This window comes from Tauraco erythrolophus, chromosome 3 (assembly GCF_009769465.1).
Source record: "Tauraco erythrolophus isolate bTauEry1 chromosome 3, bTauEry1.pri, whole genome shotgun sequence".
Taxonomy (NCBI): domain Eukaryota; kingdom Metazoa; phylum Chordata; class Aves; order Musophagiformes; family Musophagidae; genus Tauraco; species Tauraco erythrolophus.
In genome coordinates this window covers 61738112-61763405 of record NC_141467.1, presented here as the reverse complement: position 1 = coordinate 61763405, position 25294 = coordinate 61738112, and the positions used below count along the sequence as shown (strand labels likewise).

General features: G+C 42.3%; 1 protein-coding gene across 2 annotated transcripts; it reads left to right on the top strand.

The window, feature by feature from the left end:
- The first annotated feature begins 778 nt into the window (after window positions 1–778).
- On the top strand, window positions 779–24630 carry LOC104376670 (DGAT1/2-independent enzyme synthesizing storage lipids). 2 transcript variants are annotated; one of them, XM_086608653.1, is made up of 7 exons: window positions 779–840; window positions 5206–5536; window positions 7943–8107; window positions 17897–18090; window positions 20227–20287; window positions 22086–22225; window positions 24260–24630. In XM_086608653.1, exons 2-7 carry the CDS (start codon window positions 5209–5211, stop codon window positions 24362–24364), a joined length of 993 nt encoding a protein of 330 aa, XP_086464779.1. In that variant the 5' UTR covers window positions 779–840; window positions 5206–5208; the 3' UTR covers window positions 24365–24630. The 2 variants fall into 2 exon arrangements, with proteins under 2 accessions (XP_086464779.1, XP_086464780.1); XM_086608654.1 differs by lacking the exon at window positions 24260–24630 and adding an exon at window positions 23008–23240.
- Window positions 24631–25294: the final 664 nt, after the last annotated feature.

Below are 25294 nucleotides of genomic sequence, written 5' to 3'. Positions count from 1 at the left end.
GAATCACACCCAGGGCTGCGGAGCCGTCAGAAATACCTGAAGGGCGCTCAGAACGCCATGGCCAAACGGCAGCGCGTCGGGAACGCCAGCTGCACCCGAACCGGAGCGAGTATATTATAATAATATTATACTAACTGGCAGCGCTCACAGGCACCTGGCGGAGCTGGACAACGGGAAGGAAAGCCCGGCTGCAGGGCGGGCAGCTAGCGCGGCGACCGTTCGGTGAGAAGCAGCAGGGTGAACACGCAGAACCCGTTTTCCCCACGTTGAGCGGCTGCACACCGGAGGAGAGGCCGTGAAACGCGCTGCGGGAGCAGGAGCGGGAGCAGGAGCAGGAGATTTCGGACGGCGCACGACGGACACCGGCCGCCGCCAGGCCTCCGCGGCCAGGCGCGCCCCGGGCCGCCTGCCGGTGCGCGGCCCCGCCAGGCGGCGCCCTCCACCGCCGGCCGCCCGCCCCGCGCGCGGGGAACGCGCGCCCCCTGGCGGCGACCGCGCCGCTCCTCTCCCGCCGGAAGCGCCGGGCGGTGCGCGGCGGACGCGGTCCGGGCGGCTCCCGCGCCCCCGGCGGCGCGGAGTTCCCCGCTTCCCCGCTGCCGCCGAGTTCCCCGCTTCCCCGCTGCCGCCGCCGCTGCCCTCGTTCTGTCCGTGCGCCCCGCCGCCTCCTCCGCTCCCGCCCGCCGGCAGCACGGTGCCCTCCCGCCTCCGCCCCGCGGGGAGCCGCCCTAGCCGGGCCGCCCCACGGGCACCCGGCCTCCGCGGGGGCGGCGGGCGGAGAAGTAAAACCAGGCCCCGGCAGGGACGCGGGGCTAAAGCCGGAGCCGCCGCCGCCAGGGGAAGGTAAGCGGGAGCTGCCGGGCGGGCTGGGGCGGGGGGGGGGGGGGCGGGTGGTGCTTACAGCACGGCCACCGAGCTCGGGGCCGTGCTGTAACCACCGTCGGGACGGGGACTGCGGGCGGAGCGCGGTGCGGGCCGGTGCGGCGGCAGCAGCGGGAGGCCGAGGGGCGCCGGGCTGGGGTTGTGTCATTGTCGGGAGGAAAGAAACTCGACCCCCTCCCTCCGGCCTCCTGCAGAGGGAGCGACCGTCCTGCTGTCACAGAGCAAAAAACCAGGAGAAAACCACCCTCGGATTTCCGGGATCTCTCAGTTGCAGATGCCATTAGCAGGATTATCAGGGTCTTCTGGTTGCTTGTGTGGAGTTTTTTTGTGTTTGTGGTGACATTGCTAGCTCTGGTAGAAATACTCTCTGTAGCTGAGTGATGCAGTGGCAGGGGGTGTCTTTCTGCTGGCAGGGACATGTCGTAGCTGTTGCTTTTCAGCATCTTTCTAGTTTGGAGATACTGGAATGTTCTCCAGAGGTTCCACTCACACGTTTCAAATACATGCTGAAATCGCGCTGTGCGTGGTTTACAGCGGTATACGTTGCTTTCCATAATTGCTTTTTGTAGCATGATCAGTCGGGTGTCAGTTAACCCAGTGTCTGTGGGCTGCAGCTGGAGACCACTGGTGGTGTTTAGTTAAAGACTTTTCTGGGTCATATGCTAGAAGTCAGTGAAAAGACTCGCATGTTAACCTTGTTTCTGCTGCACTGTCAGCCTAAAGTCTTAAGCGTAAGCACAGGTCATTGTGCACTGTCATTAGTCAAATAAGAATTTGCATCTTTTTCATCCGGTGCAAATGGATGTAAGCTGCTCTATTAGGAAGTTAGAACTTAAATTAAAAATGCTTAGTTCGAACTGCATAACAGGAAATGTGTTAGTGATGTCAGTTAAAATAAGTTCTCTGTGAAACAAGCGTACTCTTAAAGGCATTCTGCCTGTAACTTGGCGAAGGCTGAGACTTAGTAGTACTGTACCCCATTGTAGTTTTTAGATTTGGATGGTGACAGATGTCAGAAAACCTCTGACAAGGAGGGCAGGATAGTGTCTCTTTGCTTGGATGGGGTCCTAAGCAGAGTGACATTGCTGGTGTTTGTAGAAGACTGTGCTTTATCTTGTAATTTTAACTGCTCTGGGCAGTCATAGAGTAGACAGCTGTAAAGTTTGAACAGACCAAAATGACGTTATCTTTTAGTAGAGTATATGAACTATGTTGGACCTTTATTTGGTGTGAAGCATCCTGTGCTTTTTTTGATCATGGAGGCAGAATCTGTCTTCCCTTCTTCACTGCCATGGCATTTGGTAGGGTGTTCAGCATGGCAGTAACATAAATCACACTTGGGCTTGGATGCGGAGTATTTTTGCGGACGTATCGTGAGTGATCAGAACAAACGCCGAACTTGTTACGGGCGGGGGCAAAATTACAGGTGATAAAGACCTGGAAGAGGACTTTATCTGGTGGCCGGTAAGTCAGATATGATTGAGGATGACTGTCTACATTTTGGACTACATTAGCAAGCCATAGCTGTTAGAGGAAGTATTTCTGACCCTCTTTGCAGCACTTTTGAGACAGCAAGTCAAGTTTAGAGCCCCACAGTACAAGAAAGATGCCGACGAACTGGAAGGGGTGCAGAGAAGAGCCACTGACATTGCTAGGTGGCTGGAGCACGTGGTGTCTTTGAAGAGGTTGAGGGAGCTGTGTGTGTTTAGCCTGAAGAAGAGAGAGCTTAAAGGGGATCTTACTGCTGCTCTTAATGAGTGGTTATAGAGAGGAATTCTCAGCAAAGGGACTGGAGGCAACAGGCACAAATTGCAGTAAGGGAAACTCTTAACTAGAATAAAGAAGAATGTTTTCACCATGAGAGTGGTCAAGCACTGCATTAGGGGCCCAGAGAAGCAGTGAGATCTCTGGCCATGGGGATATTACAAACTGGATTGGACATGACCCTAAGCAACCTGATCTAACCGCTTAGTTAGTGAGAGGTTGGATAAGTGCTGTCCAATGAATCTTCCCAATATAAATTGTTCTATGATTCTCTTCAAGATGAGGAAACAACATTGTTCAGAGTAGAGTTGACTGTCCCTAAGAGAAGGCAGTACTTTAGATGTTAGCTCTGAGGTTGGCAGCAAAGATGATGTCGGATTTTAATTTCTATTACAGGTTAGTGCATAGATATGCAAGTAAACTTATAAAACTGCGATGATTGCATTTAAGGTATTGCATCTAACATTACAGGCCAAAGGACGAGTAATATTTTGCAAGGCTGACGTGTGTAGACAGGACTTTAAATATACTTGATGAGGATTTTGTGTCTGAAGAAAGCCATAAACAATTAAAAATATAGTAGGTGGGAGAGTATAACTTTAAGTAATCTTTAAAGCTGTTTAATCACCTCTGAGTTTTGAAAAATGCTTCTGTGCCATAACCCGTGCTCCATATTGTTCTCTAGCTAGTAGGTGGAACCGCTGGGGAAGTCCAGGCATAACAATCTGATAAATATTGTAGTGTTGAATGCTACTCCTAAATCCTGCTTGGTCTCACAAGTCGTGTTTCTTCTACTCGCTGTGGGTGTTTGCTGCCTGACAGGTTCTGGAGTTCGGCTCTGGCAACTGGAATGAGAAAGAGCTTTCTCTTGCTTTCCCACATGCTCACTCTCTCCTGTCCTTCCCCCTAATGGACATCCGCAAACACACGCATGAAATCAGGGAAGTGCATGTCACTAATACTGCTTGCTTATACATCCCTGAAAATAAGTCAGCTGCTTGCAACGTTGTCCTCAAGAACAGGCTGAGGAGCAAAATGTTGTAAGCCTGAATTAGTGGAGCAGGCATGGATCATGGGAGCAAAGTCCTTGTCACCAGATCAGCTTTCTTGTTAATAGGAGTTATCTTGAGCAATGTGGGTAGAGGCCGATTTCAAAACAGAAGGAAAAGGAACATTCTTGCTCTGTCAGAACAGGAGGAAAAATTGAGACTGGGAAATAGGTGAGATGAGTTCTGCTCTAGTACATGTTTCGACATCTCATAGCAAATGTGGAGTAAAACTGATCTGCTATGTAGTTTTGTTGTCATTGGGGTTCTGACAGTATTAGCAAAATTATGTTCTGAATTTCAGTCACTTGTTGCTTGCAGAAACAGAGCAAGAGTAAAGGAGTGAGAGACATATGTCTGTCTAGGCATAGGAGCTCTGCAATCATACATGCTGTAAGTCACATTTTAATAAAAAAACAGAACACAACAACCTCAAGCTTAGATTCTTTCCGAAATCATTGTTCTTAATTTGTTTATTTCTACAAGCCTACATTGTACTTGCAAAATATTTTTCTTCTTGGTCCCGACTAACAGCTATTTCAAGCCTTGACCAAAGCTTTTGTAGACCAGGATAAATTTTTTCCCCCAAGGTATTATTTATATTGTTCTAGAATTGTAGCTAAGATAGCCAGGCATACAGGTTGTCTCATGTTTGTGAGATGAAGTGAATAGCACGTTTTCCCCTAAATCATACAAAGCTAAGAAAAAAGTGTTGCTCTGGAATTATAGAAAGCCTGAAATATCAGCCCGGAGAGGTCTGGCCCTGAAACTTCTTAGGAGCTGGTGTTGGTGAAGAGAGATTCTTACACATAGACACAGTAAAGCCAGAGCAGTTAAAACTTTTTAGAGGACTATTTGTGACATTTTTTCCTTGTCCTTTCTCCCGCCTCTCTGGGATTTGGCATTTTACTATCTGTAAATTTCCAGGTGCAGTTAAAGATCTCTACAGGAGTGAGATTTGCTTATTTGAAACCATCTTCTTCCTGAGTCATCGTATGCTTGTGGGTAGTGAAAACGTTCAGTAGTTTTTTTGTAAATGCTGGATTTGAGATTGTGCTGTTTCCTGTTGTCGTAAGTGCTTGGCAGAAGGTTGTGAGTGTACTGTGTATTCTGTGGGACAATAAATCAGACTGATCAATACAGCTTTCTGAAAATCGAAAATAAGATATAAATTGGTATTGGTAGCAGTATAAATGTTCTGGATCTGTGTAAATTGAACAGTTTTTACTGAGATAAAAATCTTAGCCTGAGATGAAGCAATTGCACTGTCTGTCTCAATTAGAATTGTCAGCATTAGAATTGTCAGCATTTGCACTACATGAAAGAAAAGGAATGAAAAAATCAAGTAAAAGTTTTGCTGTATGAACCATTATGTTTCTAATAGGTACTGCTAGGGTGTGGGGTAAATGGTCTGTGAATAAAATGCATCCGAGAGGTTGTTTGTAGGATTAAACAGTACAGGCAAGTCTACCTTTTTTGAAGATTTATTCATCTGCCTTTTTTTTTTTTTAAACAGGAGATGATAGGTGGAAATGAATCCTGTACTGCAGGACCGATACCTATGTCCTACTTAACCTGCCTGACTTACGTTCTGGGAGAATGGACTGGTGTGGAACACATAGAAGATTATCTGAGTTATGCAGTCTACCTTTTATGGGTGCTTTTTCCCCTTGCAGTAGTTTTTCTACTTCCGTCAGTTCTCATTATCCTCTTCTACACTTCCATTCTCCTTCTTCATATTTATAAAAGGAAGAATGAACTAAAGGAAGCTTATTCCAATGATTTTTGGGATGGTGCAAAAGAAATGTTGGCTACCCTATGGGATGGACATGGAAGAATATGGCATGGTAAGCAAAGTCTGACTTTTCATTGGAAACTGCTGAAGCTCTTACTCCTGGCTTTACCTTTCAGGATTATCAATATATATCTGATTGTTGCTGCTGTGGCATGAAGTCTAAAATTCAGGCCATTTTTTTTTTTCTGTTTTATCAATGACTGCCAGTGGTGCTTGGGAGAAAAAAAGCCATTGAGACTTTTTTTGATTATAAAATTTATTGTCTTACACATTTACTCCTTTGCTGCTACGAAATGAGGTCTTTCATTCAGTTGCATATATATGCAACTCTTCTTAATTGTTTGTTTTTTTTTTCTTTTTTTGCTTTTTATAACTACTTCTGAATTTTCTCCTACAGAAGGACCTGAAATGATTGCTATGTTAAAAATTAGATCAATTAACTGTATTATTTCAGAGTCAGTATATGAACACTGGAAGTTCAATACCGGTTCCCTGATAGCTGTCAGCACGTTAGCATAATTCAGTTGCACTTAGCTAGTCTTTTACATATAGTGCCAAACGATGGCTAAAAGGAGCACTCAGTGTCAGTTCACTCACTAGTTGCCACTTCAAATTGACTTTAAAGCCCAAAACTGTTACAGAACCCTACTTTTTTATTTTCTTTCTATGTGTTTTTGACAACTACTTTCTCTAGTAGTATGTCAAAACTAAGAGCTTTGTTCCTTGTCCTTCTACTATTATTTCTTTTATAAAGACAGACTTAATAAATGATTTGGCTTTTCTTTCTAAGGAAATCATAAGCCTCTTTCAGGACCATTCAGTCTAGATGCAGCTAAAGGAGAAAGAGATGTTTAAGAGCAATTTACATAAAGAACAAATCCTTCTTGAAAATCATCTCTATTTGTTCTCTAGTCAAAGGGAAGAGGGTTTTCAAGGCATTGATAACCAGATGGTGCAGCGGCTGTATCAGATAGTCTTTGTAAGACTAAGATGTAACTTTCAAATCTAGGAAAGTACACTAGATCGAAATGAACAGCTACATCAAAGAGCTTAGAATGCTCACTTCACAATAAAAAGCGATTTACTTTTTTTCATAAGAAAATGATTTTTTTTAAGCCTTGGCTTTTTTTGTCCTTAGTAACTTTTTATAAGGTCTGACTTTTCATTTGCACAGGAAGGGTTCATATCCAGTCCCTCATTGACAGTTGTGACAGTTTTTTCTTCCCTGAGAGCTGCTTCCGTGTTCTCTATAAGCTTCTCTTGCTAAATAATGAAATGTTTTGTGATTTCCCCCCCCCCCCCTTTACTTGATTAATCAATATACTGTAGGAAGGACTTTTCATCCTGAAATCTCACAGCATTTGGGGGAAAAAAAAAAACCCAGCTGAAAAACAACTCTACAACCAAAAAGCCCAAAAGGAAAACCCCAAACTGGTGTGTGATACCTGTAACTTTACATATAATGCGCCAATGGTAGATGTAGGTATCGTTCTGGTTATGACAGGCTGACATAGAGTACAATTAATGGTCATTTGGGATGGTACAGATGACATACTTGCAATGTGTTGCAGCTCCACAGGTATAGAAAGTAAAATAGAGGGAGAAGAGCCAAGAGTACCTTCAGAATTAAAAAATAAAATAAAAAACTGGAATGGGAATTGCAGACCTGATTAACTTTGGAAGAAGTGACTGGGTTTGGCCTTTTCTTAATTTATTTTTTATTTAAAAAAAAAACAACCACCAACAGGATACTGTAACAACACTGCTCAATATTAACTAATGGATTTTGATATTTTGTGTTAACTGAATATATTCTGCACTGTTAACTTAATTAGAAATGTAAGTTCAGTAAGAAACTTGTGTGTGTTTATGTATGTTTCAATTAAGCAGATAAAGCCTGAAATAGCTTTTAGTACTTAATGGTGGAGAAATTGAGCAAGTATAATTCTGAGAGAAATTACAAAGATAAGCTTCATACCCTGGAGTAAAAGGAGACACGTAAATGGATGTTGTCACATCAAATCTTCTTAAACAGTTACTGGTGGCAATGAACTTTAAATAAATAAGTAATAGCTTGTAATAGTTGTGTTTCACCACTCCTATCCAGTCCTTATTTTGAATGATTGATTCATGGGACTCTGCAGCCTTGAAGATGATGAACTGAAAAAGCAAGGAAAAATTACATAGTTCGAGACAGTGAGACTGGGTGTTTTGTTTTCTTTTTTTTGTTGTTGTTCTTTCTTTAAATGTATGTCTTTTACTTTGAATGAAACTTGTATTTCCTGTGAAAGCAACTTAGTAAATGCTGCAAGTCACCCCTTGACTTTTTAGCGGTCACTTTGCTCTCACCGCTTCTCAGGAGTGATCGCTTTGAGTTTGCCGACTTGCTGCAAGCTTGTTTCCTTAGGATAGAATTGTGTCAAACTTTGACATCTGTTATGGCTTTAAATCCTAACAGGTTATGAGCTTCACGGTGCTGAAAATATTCCTGAAGGACCAGGGCTTATTGTGTTTTATCATGGAGCTACTCCTGCTGACTATGTTTATTTCATGGCTAGACTTCTTATACAAAGGAAGAGATACTGCCACGTAGTAGCTGATCATTTCGTCTTTAGATTACCAGGTAACATCCTTTGTTATAAACAATCAGTTTGAGATCTCTGATTTTTTTTTTTTTTTTAAGGTGTAATTAATAAAATTTGTGCCACAGGAACTGAACACAACTCTCAGAACAGGCATTCAGACAAATTTAGTGAAAGTGTTGAAGTACGGCTGTCTCTAACATGTTCTTTACAAACATCAGTGATGAGAGTCGCTCATGCAGGGATGTGTCATACTTCTGGCTGGGCAACACCTTCCAGCAACTCTAGAGTGTTAGAAACAAAGAGAAGGAGATCATAGGAGAAACGGTTGTCTATGTGTTAATTGGTAGCAAATACTTCAACAAGATGTTTCTTTTTTTTTCTTAATATAGGCAGAATGAGTTGTGTAACCTGATTAAGAAATAAACTGTTTGGAAGCAATGCACTTAAAGTCAATGATGATGATGTATTTTCATACCCTGCCCAATGGAGTATGGTGGGCAGTGGAACCTGTCCCCAAGGAGACTGTTCCAAATAGAATCTTTTTTGGAGGAAAGCTGTAGAAGTGGCCATCAAGTTTATGTGAAACATGAGGTGGAGCATGAAGAAAATGAAAAATATGTTTAGGGCAAGATTTTGGCTGGACAGCCTAGTGAAAAACACTGCTGATTCATGAAATAAATTAATTATGTGAGGGGATGGTTTTCATTATGTGAAATACAGTAGTACCCAGTTCTTTTTCCAAGTTCAGTTTGTGACTTAAAAAGCTCGTACTTAATTTTGTGAATTTAAAGGAGTGTTCTGTAGTGTACTGATGCTTTTAGTGGAAGCAACTCATATCAGAAAACTGTCCTTTTGCCAGTATAGTTTTATTCCAGCCTTGAACCCTGAAAACAGAACATTTTCATACTGATAGCAACACGGCTTTGCCTCTGCAACTACTTTTGCCAGTAGCCTAGGATTTGTCAGTTGATTATCAACTCTTTTGCATACAGCTGACTAATGTAACCTGTTTTGTAATTTAGATTTGGCTCCGTATGGTATCTGTTAATACTTATGCACGGTTGTTTATCAAATGGGAGATTAAGATATTTTTCTCCATTTCTGTTTTAAAATAAGGTTCTAAGTGTGAGTAAACTTACGAGTCATCCGAGTATCATTTAGTAGCATTGCAGACACATCTGACTGAATGGCTGTTCTTGAAGAATTGGGTTCAGTAGTACAACATCTAGCTAACAGCTGGTTTCTACAAGCATTCCTCAGGGACTGATACTGAGACCAGTGCTGTGTAATGTTTTTGTTGCACACCTGGATGAGGGGTTGGAGCGTGCTCGTAGGAAGTTCACTGATGGTACCAAACTGGGGGAGCAGTTGATACACTGGGAGTTAGAGCTGGTTTTCAGAGTGCCTTCACAAAAACGAACTGACAGAAACATCACGAATTTCAGAAAAAGCAAATGTGAGGTTGTGCATCTGGGATGGAGCAATCCCATGCGACAGTGCCCTGAGTAGAACGTGGCTGTACAGGAAAGGACTCTGGCATTCTAGTGAACAACAAGTTGAACGTGAGTCAGCAGCATTAATCTTCCTTGCAGAAGATTAACTGCATACTGAGCTTTTTTTAGCATGAGTGTAGCCAGCAGGTTGAGTGAAGAGGTTTCTTCCCTTGGCTTGGCACCTTTGCAAGCACATCTTACAACATGGTGTCCAGTTTTGGACTCCCCAGTCCAGACAAACTTTGACACAGTAGAGCATGTGCAGTGGATGATGGGGAGCTGGAGCACACAATGTGTGAGGAGAGGCTGAGAAAACTGGATTTATTTCGTCCGTGCCAGATAAGGTTGGGGGAAGATATTATTGATGTCTTCAGCGACCTAATGGGAGGGTGCAGAGAAAAGGGAGTCAGACTCTTCTCACAGGTGCACAGCAATAGAATGACAAGCAACAGAGACAAGTTGCAACACAGGAAATTTTGATTAGACATGTGGAAAGGATCAGACACCTGAACAGATTGCCTAGACAAGTTGGGGAATCTCCATCCCTGGAGACTTTCAAAACTCTGCTGGGTGAGGCCCTGAGCAGACTGATCTAGCTGGACTCGCTTTGAGTGGGAGGTTGGCCTAGATGACCTTCAGAGGTTCCTTCCAACTTACGTAATTCTCTGGTTCTGTGAATGAATTAAGAGTATTCAGGAAAGACAAGCCCAAAGAGCCCGGATAATATTCTGGCTTGAGTTTCAAAATCTGCACAATAATCTATGATTGGCAGCCCAGATAGATACTGCTTCTTTTGAGAACCAAACCAGAAAGACTGCTGTAATTTTATCCTACTACTAAGACTGCCTGATCTTGACTAAGTCTTCAGATTAAATTGGATACCTTTCCAGAAGATGCTTTAGTTAATCAAAAGTTATTATGCTCAATGCAGGAGAAATGGGGGTTGAGGGGTGGGGGGTTGGTTTGGGGAGTCTATAGGCCGTTAGACACACCTGGATTGGATGATTTAATGATCCTTCTGTTTTTATGATTATTGAATCTGCTATGAATAGCTGCGAGGAAAGGCTTGTCCCATGAATCTGAATCTCAGGTCCATGCCAGTGTGCAATTGCCAGTATACAGTCTCCGTGCATCCTCTGCATTGGGCACTGCTGTTCTGGATTAACTGCAGTTAACTGGCGTGTGTTTGTAAAATGTTGCTGTGCCTCCTAAGGGATGCATGTGCCTGCAAGGGGTCAAACATGCCTCTCCCTACTGATTAATCTTGAAAGATGCAGCTTCATAGCTCATGGAAGGGAATGTAACCTAATAGGAGACCTGTAGATATCTGAAGTTTCCTATTGAATGTTGCCTAATGTGTCTGTCTTTCACGTCGATGCTGAAGGAATACTGTATCAACACTATATATGCTTCTGTTGCTTGCATTTTGGGGCAGAAGGATATGAAATATGGTCCTGTGGCTTCTTTTTTTCCTTTTTCTTTTAAACGCTGGAGGTTAGTCACAGAAGAAAAAAACATTCTGATGGCTTCTGGTTCTTTTAGATTCTTAGATGTATAATGCTCAGGAATACATTGATTTCTCATTGTAAGAGCTTTAAACTAGATTTGAAGGGGGAAAGGGATAAACCCAGGATCATTAGAGATAAGTCTGGGGGCGTCACACCAATTTTTGAGGGACGGTGTGCTAGTGAGGTCCTTTGGTCTGCGGTCTCAGTGGAAGTAGGTGATGGAGATCCATGCAACAGCAAAAATGCAAGGATGTGTTAGAAACCACGGAAGTGGCTGAGAATGGTCATGTAGGAATTAGGACTTCACCAACTAAAAAAGTGGTGGGATCAATAGCCCTACTGAAGTGCATCTACACTAATGCAGGCAGCATGGGCAACAAACGGGAGGAGCTGGAAGCCATTGTGCAGCAGGAAAACTATGATACAGTTGCCATTGTGGAAACATGGTGGGATGAATTGCACAACTGAAGTGCTGCAATGGATGGCTATAAACTCTTCAAAAGGGATAAGCGAGGAAAGAGAGGCAGTAGGGTAGCCCCGTATGTTAGGGGGAGTTTTGACTATCTCGAGCTTGACGATGGTGATGAAAGGGTACAGTGTTTATGGGTAAGAATTGGGGGGAAGGCCAACAAGGCGGATTTCATGGTGGGAGTCTGTTATAGAACACCCAACCAGGATAAAGAGGCAGACAAAAGATGCTATAAGCAGCTGGTAGAAGTCTCACTAGCTTTTGGGTCTTGTGGGGGACTTCAGCTACTAGATATTTGCTGGAAATACAGTACAGCAGAGAAGAAACAGTTTAAGAGGTTCATGGAGTGTGTAGAAGATAACTTCCTGACACAGCTGGTGAGTGAGCCAACTAGGGAAGGCGCCCTGCTGGACCTGTTGTTTGCAAACAGAGAAGGACTTGTGGGTGATGTGATGGTTGGAGGCCATCTTGGGCATAGCGATCACGAAATGATAAGAGTTTGCGATTCTTGGAGAAGTAAGGAGGGGGCTCAGCAGAGCTGCTGCTTTGGACTTCTAAAGGGCAGACTTTGGCTGTTTAGGAGCCTAGTCGACAGAGTACCTTGTGAGGCAGTCCTGAGGGGCAAAGGAGTCCAGGAAGGCTGGATGTTCTACAAGAAGGAAGTCTTAAAGGTGCAGGAGCAGGCCATCCCCATATGCTGAGAGGCGAGCTGACGAGGAAGAAGACCAGACCAGCTAAAGAGAGAGCTTTGTCTGGAACTCAGGGGAAAAAAAAGAGAGTTTACGACCTTCGGAAGAAGGGGCAGGCTAGGGACTACAAAGATGCCATGAGGTTATGCAGGGAGAAAATTAGAAGGGCCAAAGCCCAACTAGGACTGAATTTTACTACTGCCGTAAAAGACAATAAAAAATGTTTCTATAATACATTAGCAACAAAAGAAGGGCTAAGGAGAATCTCCTTCTTTTTTAGACGCTGAGGGAAACATAGTGACAAAGGATGAGGACAAGGCTGAGGTACTTAATGCCTTCTTTGTCTCAGTCTTTAATAGTAAGACCAGTTGTTCTCCAGATACCCAGCCCCCTGGGCTGGAAGATAGGGACGGGGAACAGAATGAAGCCTCATAATCCAAGGGGAAATGATTAGCGACCTGCTACACCATTTAAACACACATAAGTCTGTGGGGCTGGATAGCATCCACCCAAGGTACTGAAGTCACTGGCAGAAGTGCTCACCAAGCCGCTTTCCATCATTTATTGGCAGTCATGGCTAACTGAGGAGGTCCCAGATGACTGGAGGTTAGCAAATGAGGATCCAAGGAACTACAGACCTGTCACTCTGACCTTGGGGCTGAAGAAGGTTATGGAGCAGATCATCTAGAGTGCCATCATGCAGCAGGTACAGGACAACCTGGTGGTCAGACCCAGTCAGCATGGGTTTAAGAAAGGCAGGTCCTGCTTGAGTGACCTGATCTTCTATGACAAGATGACCTACTTGGTGGATGAGGGAAAGTCTGTGGATGTTGTCTACCTAGACTTTAATAAAGCCTTTGATGCCGTTTCCCACTGCATTCTCCTTGAGAAACTGGCTGCTCAGGGCTTGGAGAGGCATACTCTTCACTGGGTAAAAACCTGGCTGGCTGGCCAGGCCCAAAGAGTTGTGGTGAATGGATTTAAATCCAGTTGGTGACTGGTCACAAGTGGTGTTCCCCAGGGCTCAGTATTGGGGCCAGCTCTGTTTAACGTCTTTATCAACAATCTGGACAAGAGGATTGAGTGCACCCTCAGTCAGTTTGCAGGCAACACCAAGTTGGGTGGGAGTGTTGATCTGCTTGAGGGTAGGAAGGCTCTACAGAGGGATCTGGACAGGCTGGATCGGTGGGCTGAGGCCAATTGTATGAGGTTCAACAAGGCTGAGTGTCGAGTCCTCTACTTGGGTCACAACAACCCCATGCAACGCTACAGGCTTGGGTAAGAGTGGCTGGAAAGCTGCCTGGTGAAAAAGGACCTGGGGGTATTAATCGATAGCCATCTGAATATGCACCAGCAGTGTGCCCAGGTGGCCAAGAACGCCAACAGCACCCTGGCATGTATCAGAAACAGTGTGGCCAGCAGGACTAGGGAAGTGATTGTCCCCCTGTATTCGGCACTGGTGAGGCCACAACTCGAATACTGTGTTCAGTGTTGGGCCCCTCACTACAAGAAAGACATTGAGGTGCTGGAGTGTGTCCAAAGAAGGTCAACAAAGCTGGTGAAGGGTCTAGAGCACAAGTCTTATGAGGAGTGGCTGAGGGAACTGGGGTTGTTTAGACTGGAGAAAAGGAGGCTGAGGGGAGACCTTATCGCTCTCTACAATCACCTCTACAGGAGGCTGTAGCGAGGTGAGTGTTGGTCTCTTCTCCCAAGAAAGAAGTGATAGGACAAGAGGAAGTGGCCTCAAGTTGCACCAAGGGAAGTGTAGACTGGATATTAGGAAAAATGTCTTCACTGAAAGGGTTGTCAATCTTTGGAGCAGGCTGCGCAGGGAAGTGGTTTAGTCAGCATCCCCGGAGGTATTGAAAAGATGTGTAGATGTGGCACTTAAGGACATGGTTTAGTGGTGGACTTGGCAGCGTTAGGTTAACGGGTGGTGGACTTGGCAGCGTTAGGTTAACGGGTGCTGGACTTGATGATCTTCAAGGACTCTTCCAATCTAAATGATACTATGATTCTACTCTTAAGGCTGAGTTAAGAGAAGATCTTTTCCCAAAGAGTGCAGTGAGGACTGAGATTTCACTTGTGTTCTTGTCCATCACCTTCTTCTAGTGTGAGCCATATTTGCTTCCTAGAGTCATCTGGAAGCCGTCTTTAAAAGGTTGCCTGCTCTTTTAGGGATCTAAGACAGTCCCTTTCCTGTAACGTCCCAGAGAAAAGGAGCTGTGACTTCATGTCTGTTATGTACACAAGGTGTTGCAAAGTGTGTTGTGGACAAGATGCATGTGTATCTGCAGCACATCTATGGTTACCTACAATTGTAGAAGGTTCGATTCAGTAGTCTAAATGATTCCTCTCTGTCTGCAGTCCTAAATGGCAACCAGGGAAAAACGATGACATCCTTGCCATCTTGCCACCGGAATGCTGACAGCCTCTATATTACAGTCACTGAGACTAAGTTAGAGAAGCGTATATAGTACACTTAGTAGTGCACTTAGTGAGATAAGCGTTAAGTGCATTACTGGGTACTCTCCAAAGTGTTTTCAAACACCAATGCAGACACAATGTGGTGAAAAATAGGAGAAGAGTACACTGGGGCAAAGGGCAGAGTCCAGGTTGAACTGTGGAATAAAATTAATGTTGGAATTCTTGGTATTAGGAGAAATTAGCATCCCTTCATGCTCTGGAAGGCTGAAAAAACACGTTTAGATAATTTTGAGACTTGTCTTGTTGTTTAAAGTGGAAAAACAGATTCTTGGTCACTTTCATGCAATAGTCAGTTACTACCCTGGTGTTTCTTCTCACTCCATGATGACCTTTGCCTTCGGCACAGAGTACTCTGGCTATCTCTTCAGGGCCGCTGCACTAGTTGCTGTCTCTCTGCTGCTCTAATGGAGCCAGGTTCTTCCTCTTTGCTACTGGAGCGGAGATATTGATAGTAATGTGTGATCTGCTGGCCAGGCTATGAATGAGGTACAGCTCAGAATATAAGGTTTATACTAAAATTCAAGGGGGGAAATATGGCTGAGAAATTTAATGGTGGGATGGGGTTTCAAGTCTTCACAATTCTGTATTACAAGCTTTTGCCCGTATTCTGTTTATATTCTGTTCTTTTTTTCTGACCTATGAACTGAACAGACTCATAGCGTTGCTCTATTACACACACTCCGCTGCCCTTCCCCAGCATGTCCAATGCAGAAAGGAAAACTATCTTCACAGCTTCTGTTTCCTTGGCTCAGCTCAGCGCTTCTCATGACTGTTTTGTGTCTCTCCTGAACTCACTGACAGAAAGGGCTTAGAGACAGGCAGCTTCCTACCACTAGCTACATTCCTGAGAGCTTTAATTTGTTTGGGAATGTAAAATGTTGTAAAAACCAGCTATTTAAGACCCCCACAGATCACAGAATCACAGAATCACAGAATATTAGGGATTGGAAGGGACCTCAAAGGATCATCTAGTCCAGTCCCCCTGCCGCAGCAGGACCACCTAGATCAGATCACGTAAGAACGCGTCCAGGCGGGTTTGGAACACCTCCAGAGAAGAAGACTCCACAACCTCTCTGGGCAGCCTGTTCCAGTGTTCTGTTACCCTTACTGGGAAGAAGTTCTTCCTCATGTTTAAGCAGAACCTCCTATGTTCCAGCTTATATCCATTTCCCCTTGTCCTATCACTGGATGCCACTGAGAAGAGCCTGGCTCCATCTTCATGACAGTCACCCTTTACATATTTATAAGCATGAATGAGGTCCCCCCTCAGTCTCCTCTTCTCCAAACTAAAGAGACCCAGCTCCCTCAGCCTTTCCTCAAAAGGGAGATGCTCCACTCCCTTAATCATCTTTGTGGCCCTGTGCTGGACTCTTTCAAGCAGTTCCTTGTACTTATTGAACTGAGGGGCCCAGAACTGGATACAATATTCCAGACGGGGCCTCACCAGGGCACAGTAGAGGGGGAGGAGAACCTCTCTCGACCTACTAACCGTACCCCTTCTAATACACCCCAGCATGCCATTGGCCTTCTTGGCCACAAGGGCACATTGCTGGCTCTTGGTCATCGTGCTGTCCACCAGGACCCCCAGGTCCCTTTCCCCTGTGCTATTCCCCAACAGTTCCGTCCCCAACTTGTACTGGTACATGGGGTTGTTCTTACCCAGATGCAAGACTCTACACTTGCCCTTGTTGTATTTCATTAAATAATGAAGATGAACCACCTGAGAAAAATTGAAGATGCAGCACCTGAGAGAAATTAAATTACTTTTGGAAATCTCTATTTCAGATGACCTCTGTGCAAATGCTGGTGGCACTAGCAGTCTTCATCCACAGCAGAGTATGAGACAGGTGTAACACAGCTTGTGTTCTGTTGTCATGTTTATGGACAGATCCTGATTTGGTATAGGTATAAATCAGGAGTAATTGTACTTACACCAACTACAAAGACCAGTTAGAGATCAGAGTTTAGTTAAGAATAAACTAATGATATGCTGCCTCATGATGTCCTTCCCAAGCCCTTAGTTTATGCGGGCTGTAAGAGAAGACAGATTCTGCCTTTTTAACTATATTCACACTCTTCTTCAGTGTGTGTGTGTGCGCGTCTGTGAGCGTAACAAATGTGTGCTATTCACAACAACTATTCATTTGTTAACCTGAGTTTAAAAAATGAAGATCTGTTATTAAGGGGCAAACTCAACTAGATCAGTTGTGTGTCCTTGTCTATGTCTGATAAGGTTTGCCTCAGTGGGAGACTTCAAGAAAAAGGAGTAATCTTTCCCATACTGCTTATTCATCTAAAGTTCCCATTTTGATATGCAGTACTCATAAATACTGTATAAATTTAAAATTTATTGAACCAAGTGAACATGGTTGTTTTCCTGCAAACAGAGGTTTATGGAAGTTATGTTCTTTCACGTTAGACTAGTTATCTAAATTGATCAGCTGTGCACTCATTTGGTGCTTGTAAGCAAATTTTTTATGTTCTGCTAGTTCTTGAAGAATAGCGTTAGTATGACACTTCAAATTCAAGATGATGTGAGGAGTAAAGTAAGTTTACACTTAAAAACTTCAGTAAATGAAAAATCTTAACCTCAATCCAGGCTTGCCAGATGCCTCTTTGTGTGAAAGGCCATCTGGGTACTCACAGACTGAACCAGGGAGTCAATTCCTGCAGTGATCTGTAACACAGAGAATGCTGCCTTTTCTTTGTCATTCTTCTTCTTGTGCACAGACTGCTCTTTGTTTGCCAAAGTTAACAAAACAAAAAACCACAACAATTTGTTGGTATTTGCTCTTGTTGCACTTTATTAGGACTGTGCTACATTTGAAAAGTAGAGCTTGGGCAAGGAGCCAGCGCCCTGGAGCCGACTTAACAACTCATTTGAAGGGACGCATGAAAGATGGCGCAGTGTGCTTGCCATTTTTTTCCAGTTTAGTTCTGACTGTGAGATAGCACCTGACTTTACTGTGACAAAAAGACACTGAAAACCCTAAATCTTCAACTTTTTAGTCCAAAATTTATAAGGAGGACTTAATGCTTCAGTCCCTCTAGAAACGTGTTTGATTTGGGGTTACAGGTTATTAGACAAGTACATTTTAGCTGTTGTGTTCTGTGTTGGGAATCTGCACTCAATGATAGCATGAATTAACACTTTCTAAATTGATATTATCTTACCCTACAGGTTTTAAACTATTACTTGATGTACATGGAGTTATGCATGGACCAAAAGAAGAATGTGTCAGTGCTCTGAAGAAGGGCTGTCTGATAGCCATTGCCCCAGGTGGAGTTCGAGAAGCACTCTTTAGTGATGAAATGTATACTATTATCTGGGGTAATCGAAAAGGCTTTGCTCAGGTGGCCATTGATGCAAAAGTGGTAAGTATGACAGATCACAGAAGAGAAGCAAAGAATGCTAACTTATTAGAACTTTCTTCCAGGGAAAGTTGTTTTGATTTTCATACATTTGGCCTTACGTTGCTGAGTGTCATGAGTATGCTCTACTTGCTCTCACAACTGCATTTCAAGACTCTGTTGCTTTCGATAAGAAGGCTTTAGAGTCAGCTAGGAATAGTGTAGTCAGGAAATCCAGAGTTTAAAAGAACGAGAGATGAAGCCCAGGGTGATTTCTCCATTACAAGCTTGTGCTGTTTTACACATACCTGGTCAGGGTTGTGATGACTCAACCCCTGACCAGACTGGTTGGGAAGCAACCATACATCCATATTTCCTCTTTGCTGAAGTACACTGTGACCCAGCACAGTATAGACTCATTGGCACTATGTACTGTGTTGGCAGTTTTATGGTAGTAAGGGATGTCTAGGGCATACAGCAGCAGCAGGAGATGCTGTTTACTAGGGTGAACTGTTTCTCTTCAGTCCTAACACAGAGCATTGGGCTTGGTCAGCAGGCAGATAATTATTCATATGGAACCAACTGTGAAAGGCACATAGGTGTATGATACGTTTGAATTGCAACTATTTTAATAATCTCATTATTTATTTGTACTTGAAAGATGTGTGCATATGTCTATAGGTCTGCATATACTTAATTTGAAAGTAAGTCTCACACCAAGAGTTTTATATTTAGGTACTGTCACAGAGAGACTAGTTAAATCTCTGGATTTTATACAGAAATAAAATACTTTTGAGACCCAATTTTAAGTATGTGTCACTTTTCTTAGAAGGAAAATAACAACAGTTTAAACAGGATATTTTCAACAGATTTAGATTTTACTAATGTATTGTAATAGCATATGAAAAACCATACTTGGCATTCAACTATGATTGTATTAGTTATATTTATTTTATTAAATGTATGTTCAGTTCCTTTTGTGCACTCGCAAAGATCTTGCAGCTTCACTCCCCTGCCCCCCCCCACCCCCCCCCCCGAAAAAAAAAAACCAAAACCCAACCCTTAGAGACGTAGAAAAGGAATAGTGTCAGGGGCAGGCTGAAAGTGTGGAAAATATCTTTATTTAGATTAAAGATGAACTTTAAGACACCCTTAATCATGAGCATAACTCCTCATGGAAAGAAAAATGTGTCAAAACTGGGACCTTCAGCTTCTTGAAGTTGTCTCATTTCAGCAGTTTGTTTGCCAGAATATTTGTCATGTAAACCAACTTGGTACATGCAAAAATCTCTACCTGTATGTCAAAAGTAAAATGTTTCACATTAGATGGTTCTAGAATAAACCATTCAGTTTAGTCAACTGCACTTCTTATTCTCTATAGTTGTACTGGATTATTTACAGACTTTTTTTTTTTCCCCAAAAAAACCCCATCTTGATACCTGTCTGAAGTATTTAATTTACTAGCTCATCTCCATGCTTGTTTGAAAGAATCTGAATGTTTGAAAATCCCATAAAAAGTTCTGTATTTCTAATGATGCTATGTACAGTGAGTACGTGCTACAAAATGATATTAAAAAAACTTCATGTAGTAGTTGACCCCCTCCCAGTTCTTGTAAATGTTATCAGCTGTTTGCAAGTTCAAAAACAGCAATAAAAATTTGAAATATTAACACCATTCCAAATATTCATCAGCAGAAATAAATCATGGACATGTACTGAATATGACACGTCATGTCTGAAGCAATGCAATTTGCATAGCAGAGATGAATCAGACCAGTTTAAGGCCCCAATCCTGTGAATTCTTCCCTTTGAGCATAACTACAAATTAGACAAGAGGTTTAACCACTTACGTCACAAATGTCTAAACACTGCTAGATGAGAAGAGGCTTAAATGCTCTATAAATTCTGAAATCCTGCACTGCTTTGAGGAAATGGATTTGCTGAAACAGGGACTTGCTGAAATCTCATGGTGTGTTCTCCAGCCTGAAACCTCACAGTGGAACGTGGCAGAAGGACTTACAAGTCCTTGTTTTGCTCTCTATATGTCCTTGTCTGACAAACACTTCTGAAATTAGTTTGCTTGTTGAGTTTAAGTGAGGTAGAAGTTTTTTAGATAGTGCTATCTTCGTTAAATTCTTAATTATTTTTTTTCCCTCCTAGCCCATCATTCCTATGTTTACACAAAATGTTCGAGAAGGCGTTAGGACATTAGGAGGAATAAGTAAGACATTTTCTATTTTTTTGTAGTTTATTTTTCCATATGTGTTTAGCCTATCTCTGTAGAAATAATCCCCATATAAATGTGAGATTTGACACAGCCTTGTTTCTGGAGGTTTACTCTCTGCTAGAGTTCAGAGATGTTATTAGGATTTAATATCAGCATTAGTTGTGGTATTGGCTCATCAAAGTTACTCTCAATGTGCCTTCACAGAAGCAGCAGAATAAAGGAAAAAGGAGCCAGAAAAAGGCAAATAGATTGAGAGTACTGTTTTGCTTTGCTTGTTCTGCTAGGCCAACTCTAGGTTTTCTGCTGTCTGCTTCAAAGCAAACGGGTTTGCATCTGACATGTGATTTCTTTAAATGTCCTCCTAAAACTCTGCTTACACCTTTACCTGTACTTAAACTTCAAATGGTTTGAAATATATATAATCTGTAGTCGGTTTACTATTCAGCACTAAACCCGTGGTTCCTCACAAAACCTTGTATTTGCCTGCTCTCTTTCCTAATCTCTTTGGGACTTCCAACCAGCACATGAATAGATGGGTGTACGTCTGAAGGATCCACCTCTGGGATGATAAGATGCCCACGTCTTTGCTGATCTGCTAGTATAAAACTCCCTTTTTTAATATTCTCCAGTTTACTATCTAGCAGAAAGGGCCTAAGCAGCCTCCTCCATGCCACATGTTCTGCCTTAAGTATGGCTTCGTTATCATCATCAGAGGACTGCAGGACAAAACAGTTGTGTTTCTCTCCCCCTCTAATTAAAAGCTATATATTGCATGGAGAAAACGAAGGCGTCAGATGTAGGCGCGCAGAATAATTCACACATTTGTCAGGTTGTACAAAAACAAATAGCAATTAATTGTTGCTGCGTTCAGGAGAATCTTCCCAAACAAGCAGAAATTTAAGCCCAAATCATTCATTCTACTTGTATTCTACAGCAGAGGTGCAAGAGGAATTTAATTCTGTTGTTCACTGAAGGTGTTATTTCAGTTTCAGTAGTTCTTACAGGTTGTATATAGAAAGTTCCACATCTTGATCAGTAAGCATTTTCTTACGCCAGCACTTCAGTTAAAGGAATTTCTTGTCTAAAATTGAGCAAGAGGAATATTAGCACCCGTTCTGCAAGGCACCTATTCTGAGTGCATTTGGGCTAGATGCTTAGAAGATGGCATGTGGGGAAGAAGATGTGTCCTCTTAAAGCTGATAAAAATACCTATTTTTTTTCTCTGTTTTTACATTGTTTCACTGCAACTGGTGTGTGATCTGAAAGAACAATTCAGCATTTTAGCACAAGTGTCCTTTAGGCAGATAAGACTGTTTCTGATCCTCTAGGTCTCAGTGGGACTGAACAGAACAGTCTTCCAACCCTATTTTCTTATGCTAACCTGTAAAATTAGCTGAACTGTAACCTGTACTGTGTAGCACTTCCCTTCCTCTCCAAATGTGCAGCTACTGGGCTTTTCTCCTCTTCTTCCTTCTCTTTGCAGCTAGTCTTTGGAGGAGAGATTTCACAGCAAGTTAGGGTGGAAATAAGTCCAATGTTAGCATTAATGCAGCTTTTAGGAAATGAAAGTGAAGGGTAGAATAGCACTTGAGATGACACGTTGTTTGAGAATCCGGGTCAGGGGCTTGATTACTTGCCAAGCCAGTTTCAGTTTTAAAACATACTGTGAAAAAAAAATAATTTACAGAATAATCTCAGTCTCAATCTCTCTCTATTTTTTTTTCTTCTCTCTCCTCCCGACCGCCCCCTCTTCTCCTACTTTCCCCCTTCCCTCTAAATTTTTTCACATTAGAAATTCTTAGGACACTATATGAACGTATTAGATTGCCAATAGTTCCTTTGTACGGTGGGTTTCCGGTCAAGCTTCGAACGTTTATTGGAGAACCCATTCCATATGAACCAAATATAACTGCTGAGGAATTAACTGCGAAGGTAAGATAGATATGCATATATATTTAAAATATCGACTGTTCTTACAGAAAACACTGGAATATTCTTGTTGAGTGATTTCTGCCTTGGAGCTAGTTATAGAAGTTGATGGAATCATTGTAAGCTTTGTACTTAAGCTTAACTCTGAATGCCCTTTTTAATCATTATCTTTTTATTACTACACCTTGCAGATCTTCTAGGCCTTTTAAAGTCAATATTGCACCCTGTATTTGCTTCGAGAAACAACTTGCTTTAGGGACTGAAGAAGTTCAGTCAGATAAGACAGCGCTGGGTTAATAGAGTCATAGGCACTTCACTCAGAGAAAGTGTTCTGGTTCTTGGTCTTTTCAGAAAGGTACTAATGAAGCCTTTCAAATATAGCAAATCTGTGTTCACAAACTGTTGAAATTCCATACCTTAAAAAAAAGGAGGTAAATCATTTTACCACTTTGCACAGCGTATTGCCATTTCTGTTTCCTCCAACTTGTCACCTAACAAATTAACTTTCAAATGTTCCCCTAGTTGAGATTTAGGTGGTTTATATAAAAGATTGTTGGGTCCTCATGTTCATTCAGTTTATTAATAGATTTTGCAGTGCAGAGACACAGTGCAGTTAAGTGATGGAGCAGTCAGATGGAGAGGGGCTGAAATAGCCATTTTTGAAAGCTCCACAGATGGTCACTTTTAGCATTCTGAAAACTTCATTCGAGAGAAAGAGATTTTTCTCTTTGACCATGCAGGTGTCAGTTCAGTTGTCTCTCCTCATCTGTTTACCCTCTGATTAGATCTCTGCAAAATGACATCTTAAAATGTTTATCTGCATTATCATATGCCCTGGTTGTGGAAGACTGATTGTTTCTTTTGGGGGTTCAGTCTGACAGGACTTCAGAATGGTTGGCTTTCAGGTGAGAATGTATGTTTAAATGATTTTCAAACATGCTTTGGCATCTTACGTTTGTGCCAGCTGTCACTTACTTCTAACTTAAGTGCAAATTCTGCTAGATAAGGCCCCTAAAATGTGAATCCCCTAGACTCCTAGAGTGATTTTAATGTTTTACCTCATGTTTCAGGCTATGGCACAGTATGCATTTTCCCATTATATATAGAAAAAAATAAGCTCACAGTTTTTAGAAATAGAAATTTTAGATCAGTAGAGACACTTACGACCAGATCTATAAAGAGATGTGGGCAGGAACCTTCTCCCAGGACTTAACAATTGATCACGTTTCAGAGAAACAGTGGGAGCTTGCACCAAGAATCAATTTTCCCCTTGCTGACCGCTGGTTTACAAAGACAGAATTCTCTGTTCTGTTTCTGGACTTAAGAATTCGGTAGTCTGTGATTCTCTGGGCGAATAGGAAGGTAGGAAGGTTACGGCATGTCCTCACCATAGCTTTTGCATATTGTCCTGGTTTTGGATGCTCCCCTTGGAGCTTTTATGTAAAAGAATGGCTGCCATTAACTTCTTGGCCTACTACATTTTTGACTGAAAGTCAATGCTTCTGTCATGCAATATTTTAGGTGTGGTCTAAGTGTGTTTTACAGGACCTGCTCCTTTAGGAGACTTGGCTGCAGGGATAATTACTTTGTATAAGCCGAACGTGCTGAGACACAATTGTGTTTCCATGCTTCTGAGCATGTGTGGAAGCAAAGTTCTTGCATACTGGAAGAGTGTTACTGATGCAAACCTGGGCATGGGCAGAAGTTTCTGAGTTGCAGTACAGCAAACAGGCACTGACATGCTTTATAGATCTAGGTCTCTTCATTAATGTACTCTATTGTCATTTTACTATTGTGTGTCACTAATAGCGCTCGTGAACACAGCTACAGAGATAAAAGATATTATTTTGTTGGTCTGGGTCTTGGCAGTGATCCCACAAACACATACTGTGGGCTTAAATATGGAGAATTAGTATTTTGAACTTGCAGTAGTTCTGTGACATTTGAAAGGATGAAAGAGAGCCTAGAAATTGTATTAATGTATGGACAATATAAAGATGACTTAATCTGACCAAAAACTTTTCTCTTTCCTTACAGACAAAAGCAGCACTTCAAGCTCTAATAGAAAAACATCAGAAATTACCAGGAAATATATTTAGGGCTTTAATGGAACGGTTTCAAACACAAAAGAAAGAAGATTAAGGTCTTCCTGAGTAAACTACTATTTAGTTATAATATTCTTAAAGTTGTATTTGTAACTTATTCATTCTTCTAATAATAGGTTTTAAATACTGTCCTAATGATACTGCTGTATAATTTAAAATATAAGACACTTCTCTTGCCTTTCCACCTCTCCAATGTCAAGCTCAGGACCCAAACTTGAAATCATTCGTAATGGGGCAAAACTTAGTTTTTGATAAATGCATTCCTACCTTGGAAGTGTTTGGTTTTTTGTGTTTTTTTTTTTTTTTAAAAAGACACTGCAAGTCTTTATGTGCACAGTCTCTTGTCTTCCCCTCCACCCCGTCCCCACTATGGTTGCTCTTTAACCTGAATGTTCAACCTGCTATAGAGCTAGAGTCAGTGTCTTGGTCATCACCACTGTAACCAGGTTTTGCAGGCTGGATTAACGTTGTGCAACATTTATGAAAACTTTCTTTAGGTTGTTACTCTCATGCTGCTGGAAAACAGTCAGCCTCCTGTGGCCTGCAGAACCTCTAGCTATGCCTGCAATACCTACAGTGGAGAGTGTTTAGTTTTACTGGGTGAGCAAAGAAAGAGTTTGCAGGAGTGAAAATTGATTAGACAACTGCAGTGAACCAAGGAAATCTGTTACAGAAACCACTCCGATGCGGAGAATGCGAACCCAACAACACAGCTGCTATTCCAAGCCAAGCCATATTGGATGTCTGCCCTTTGTCCTGTGTACTTCTCAGTGAATCTGCAAATTCTCCTTTGACAGAATGAGCCAAGCGTTTAAACTTTAAGAAGTGGAAATGAGAGTACTGTTTGGTACCATGAGCTCATAAAGCTTTATTTCGAAGGGAAGAAAAAATGAGTACAACACTCCTTTTAAAAGTGGTAGTTCTTTTGAAAAACAGGATAGACATTCCCAAATACCCTTTGAATCTA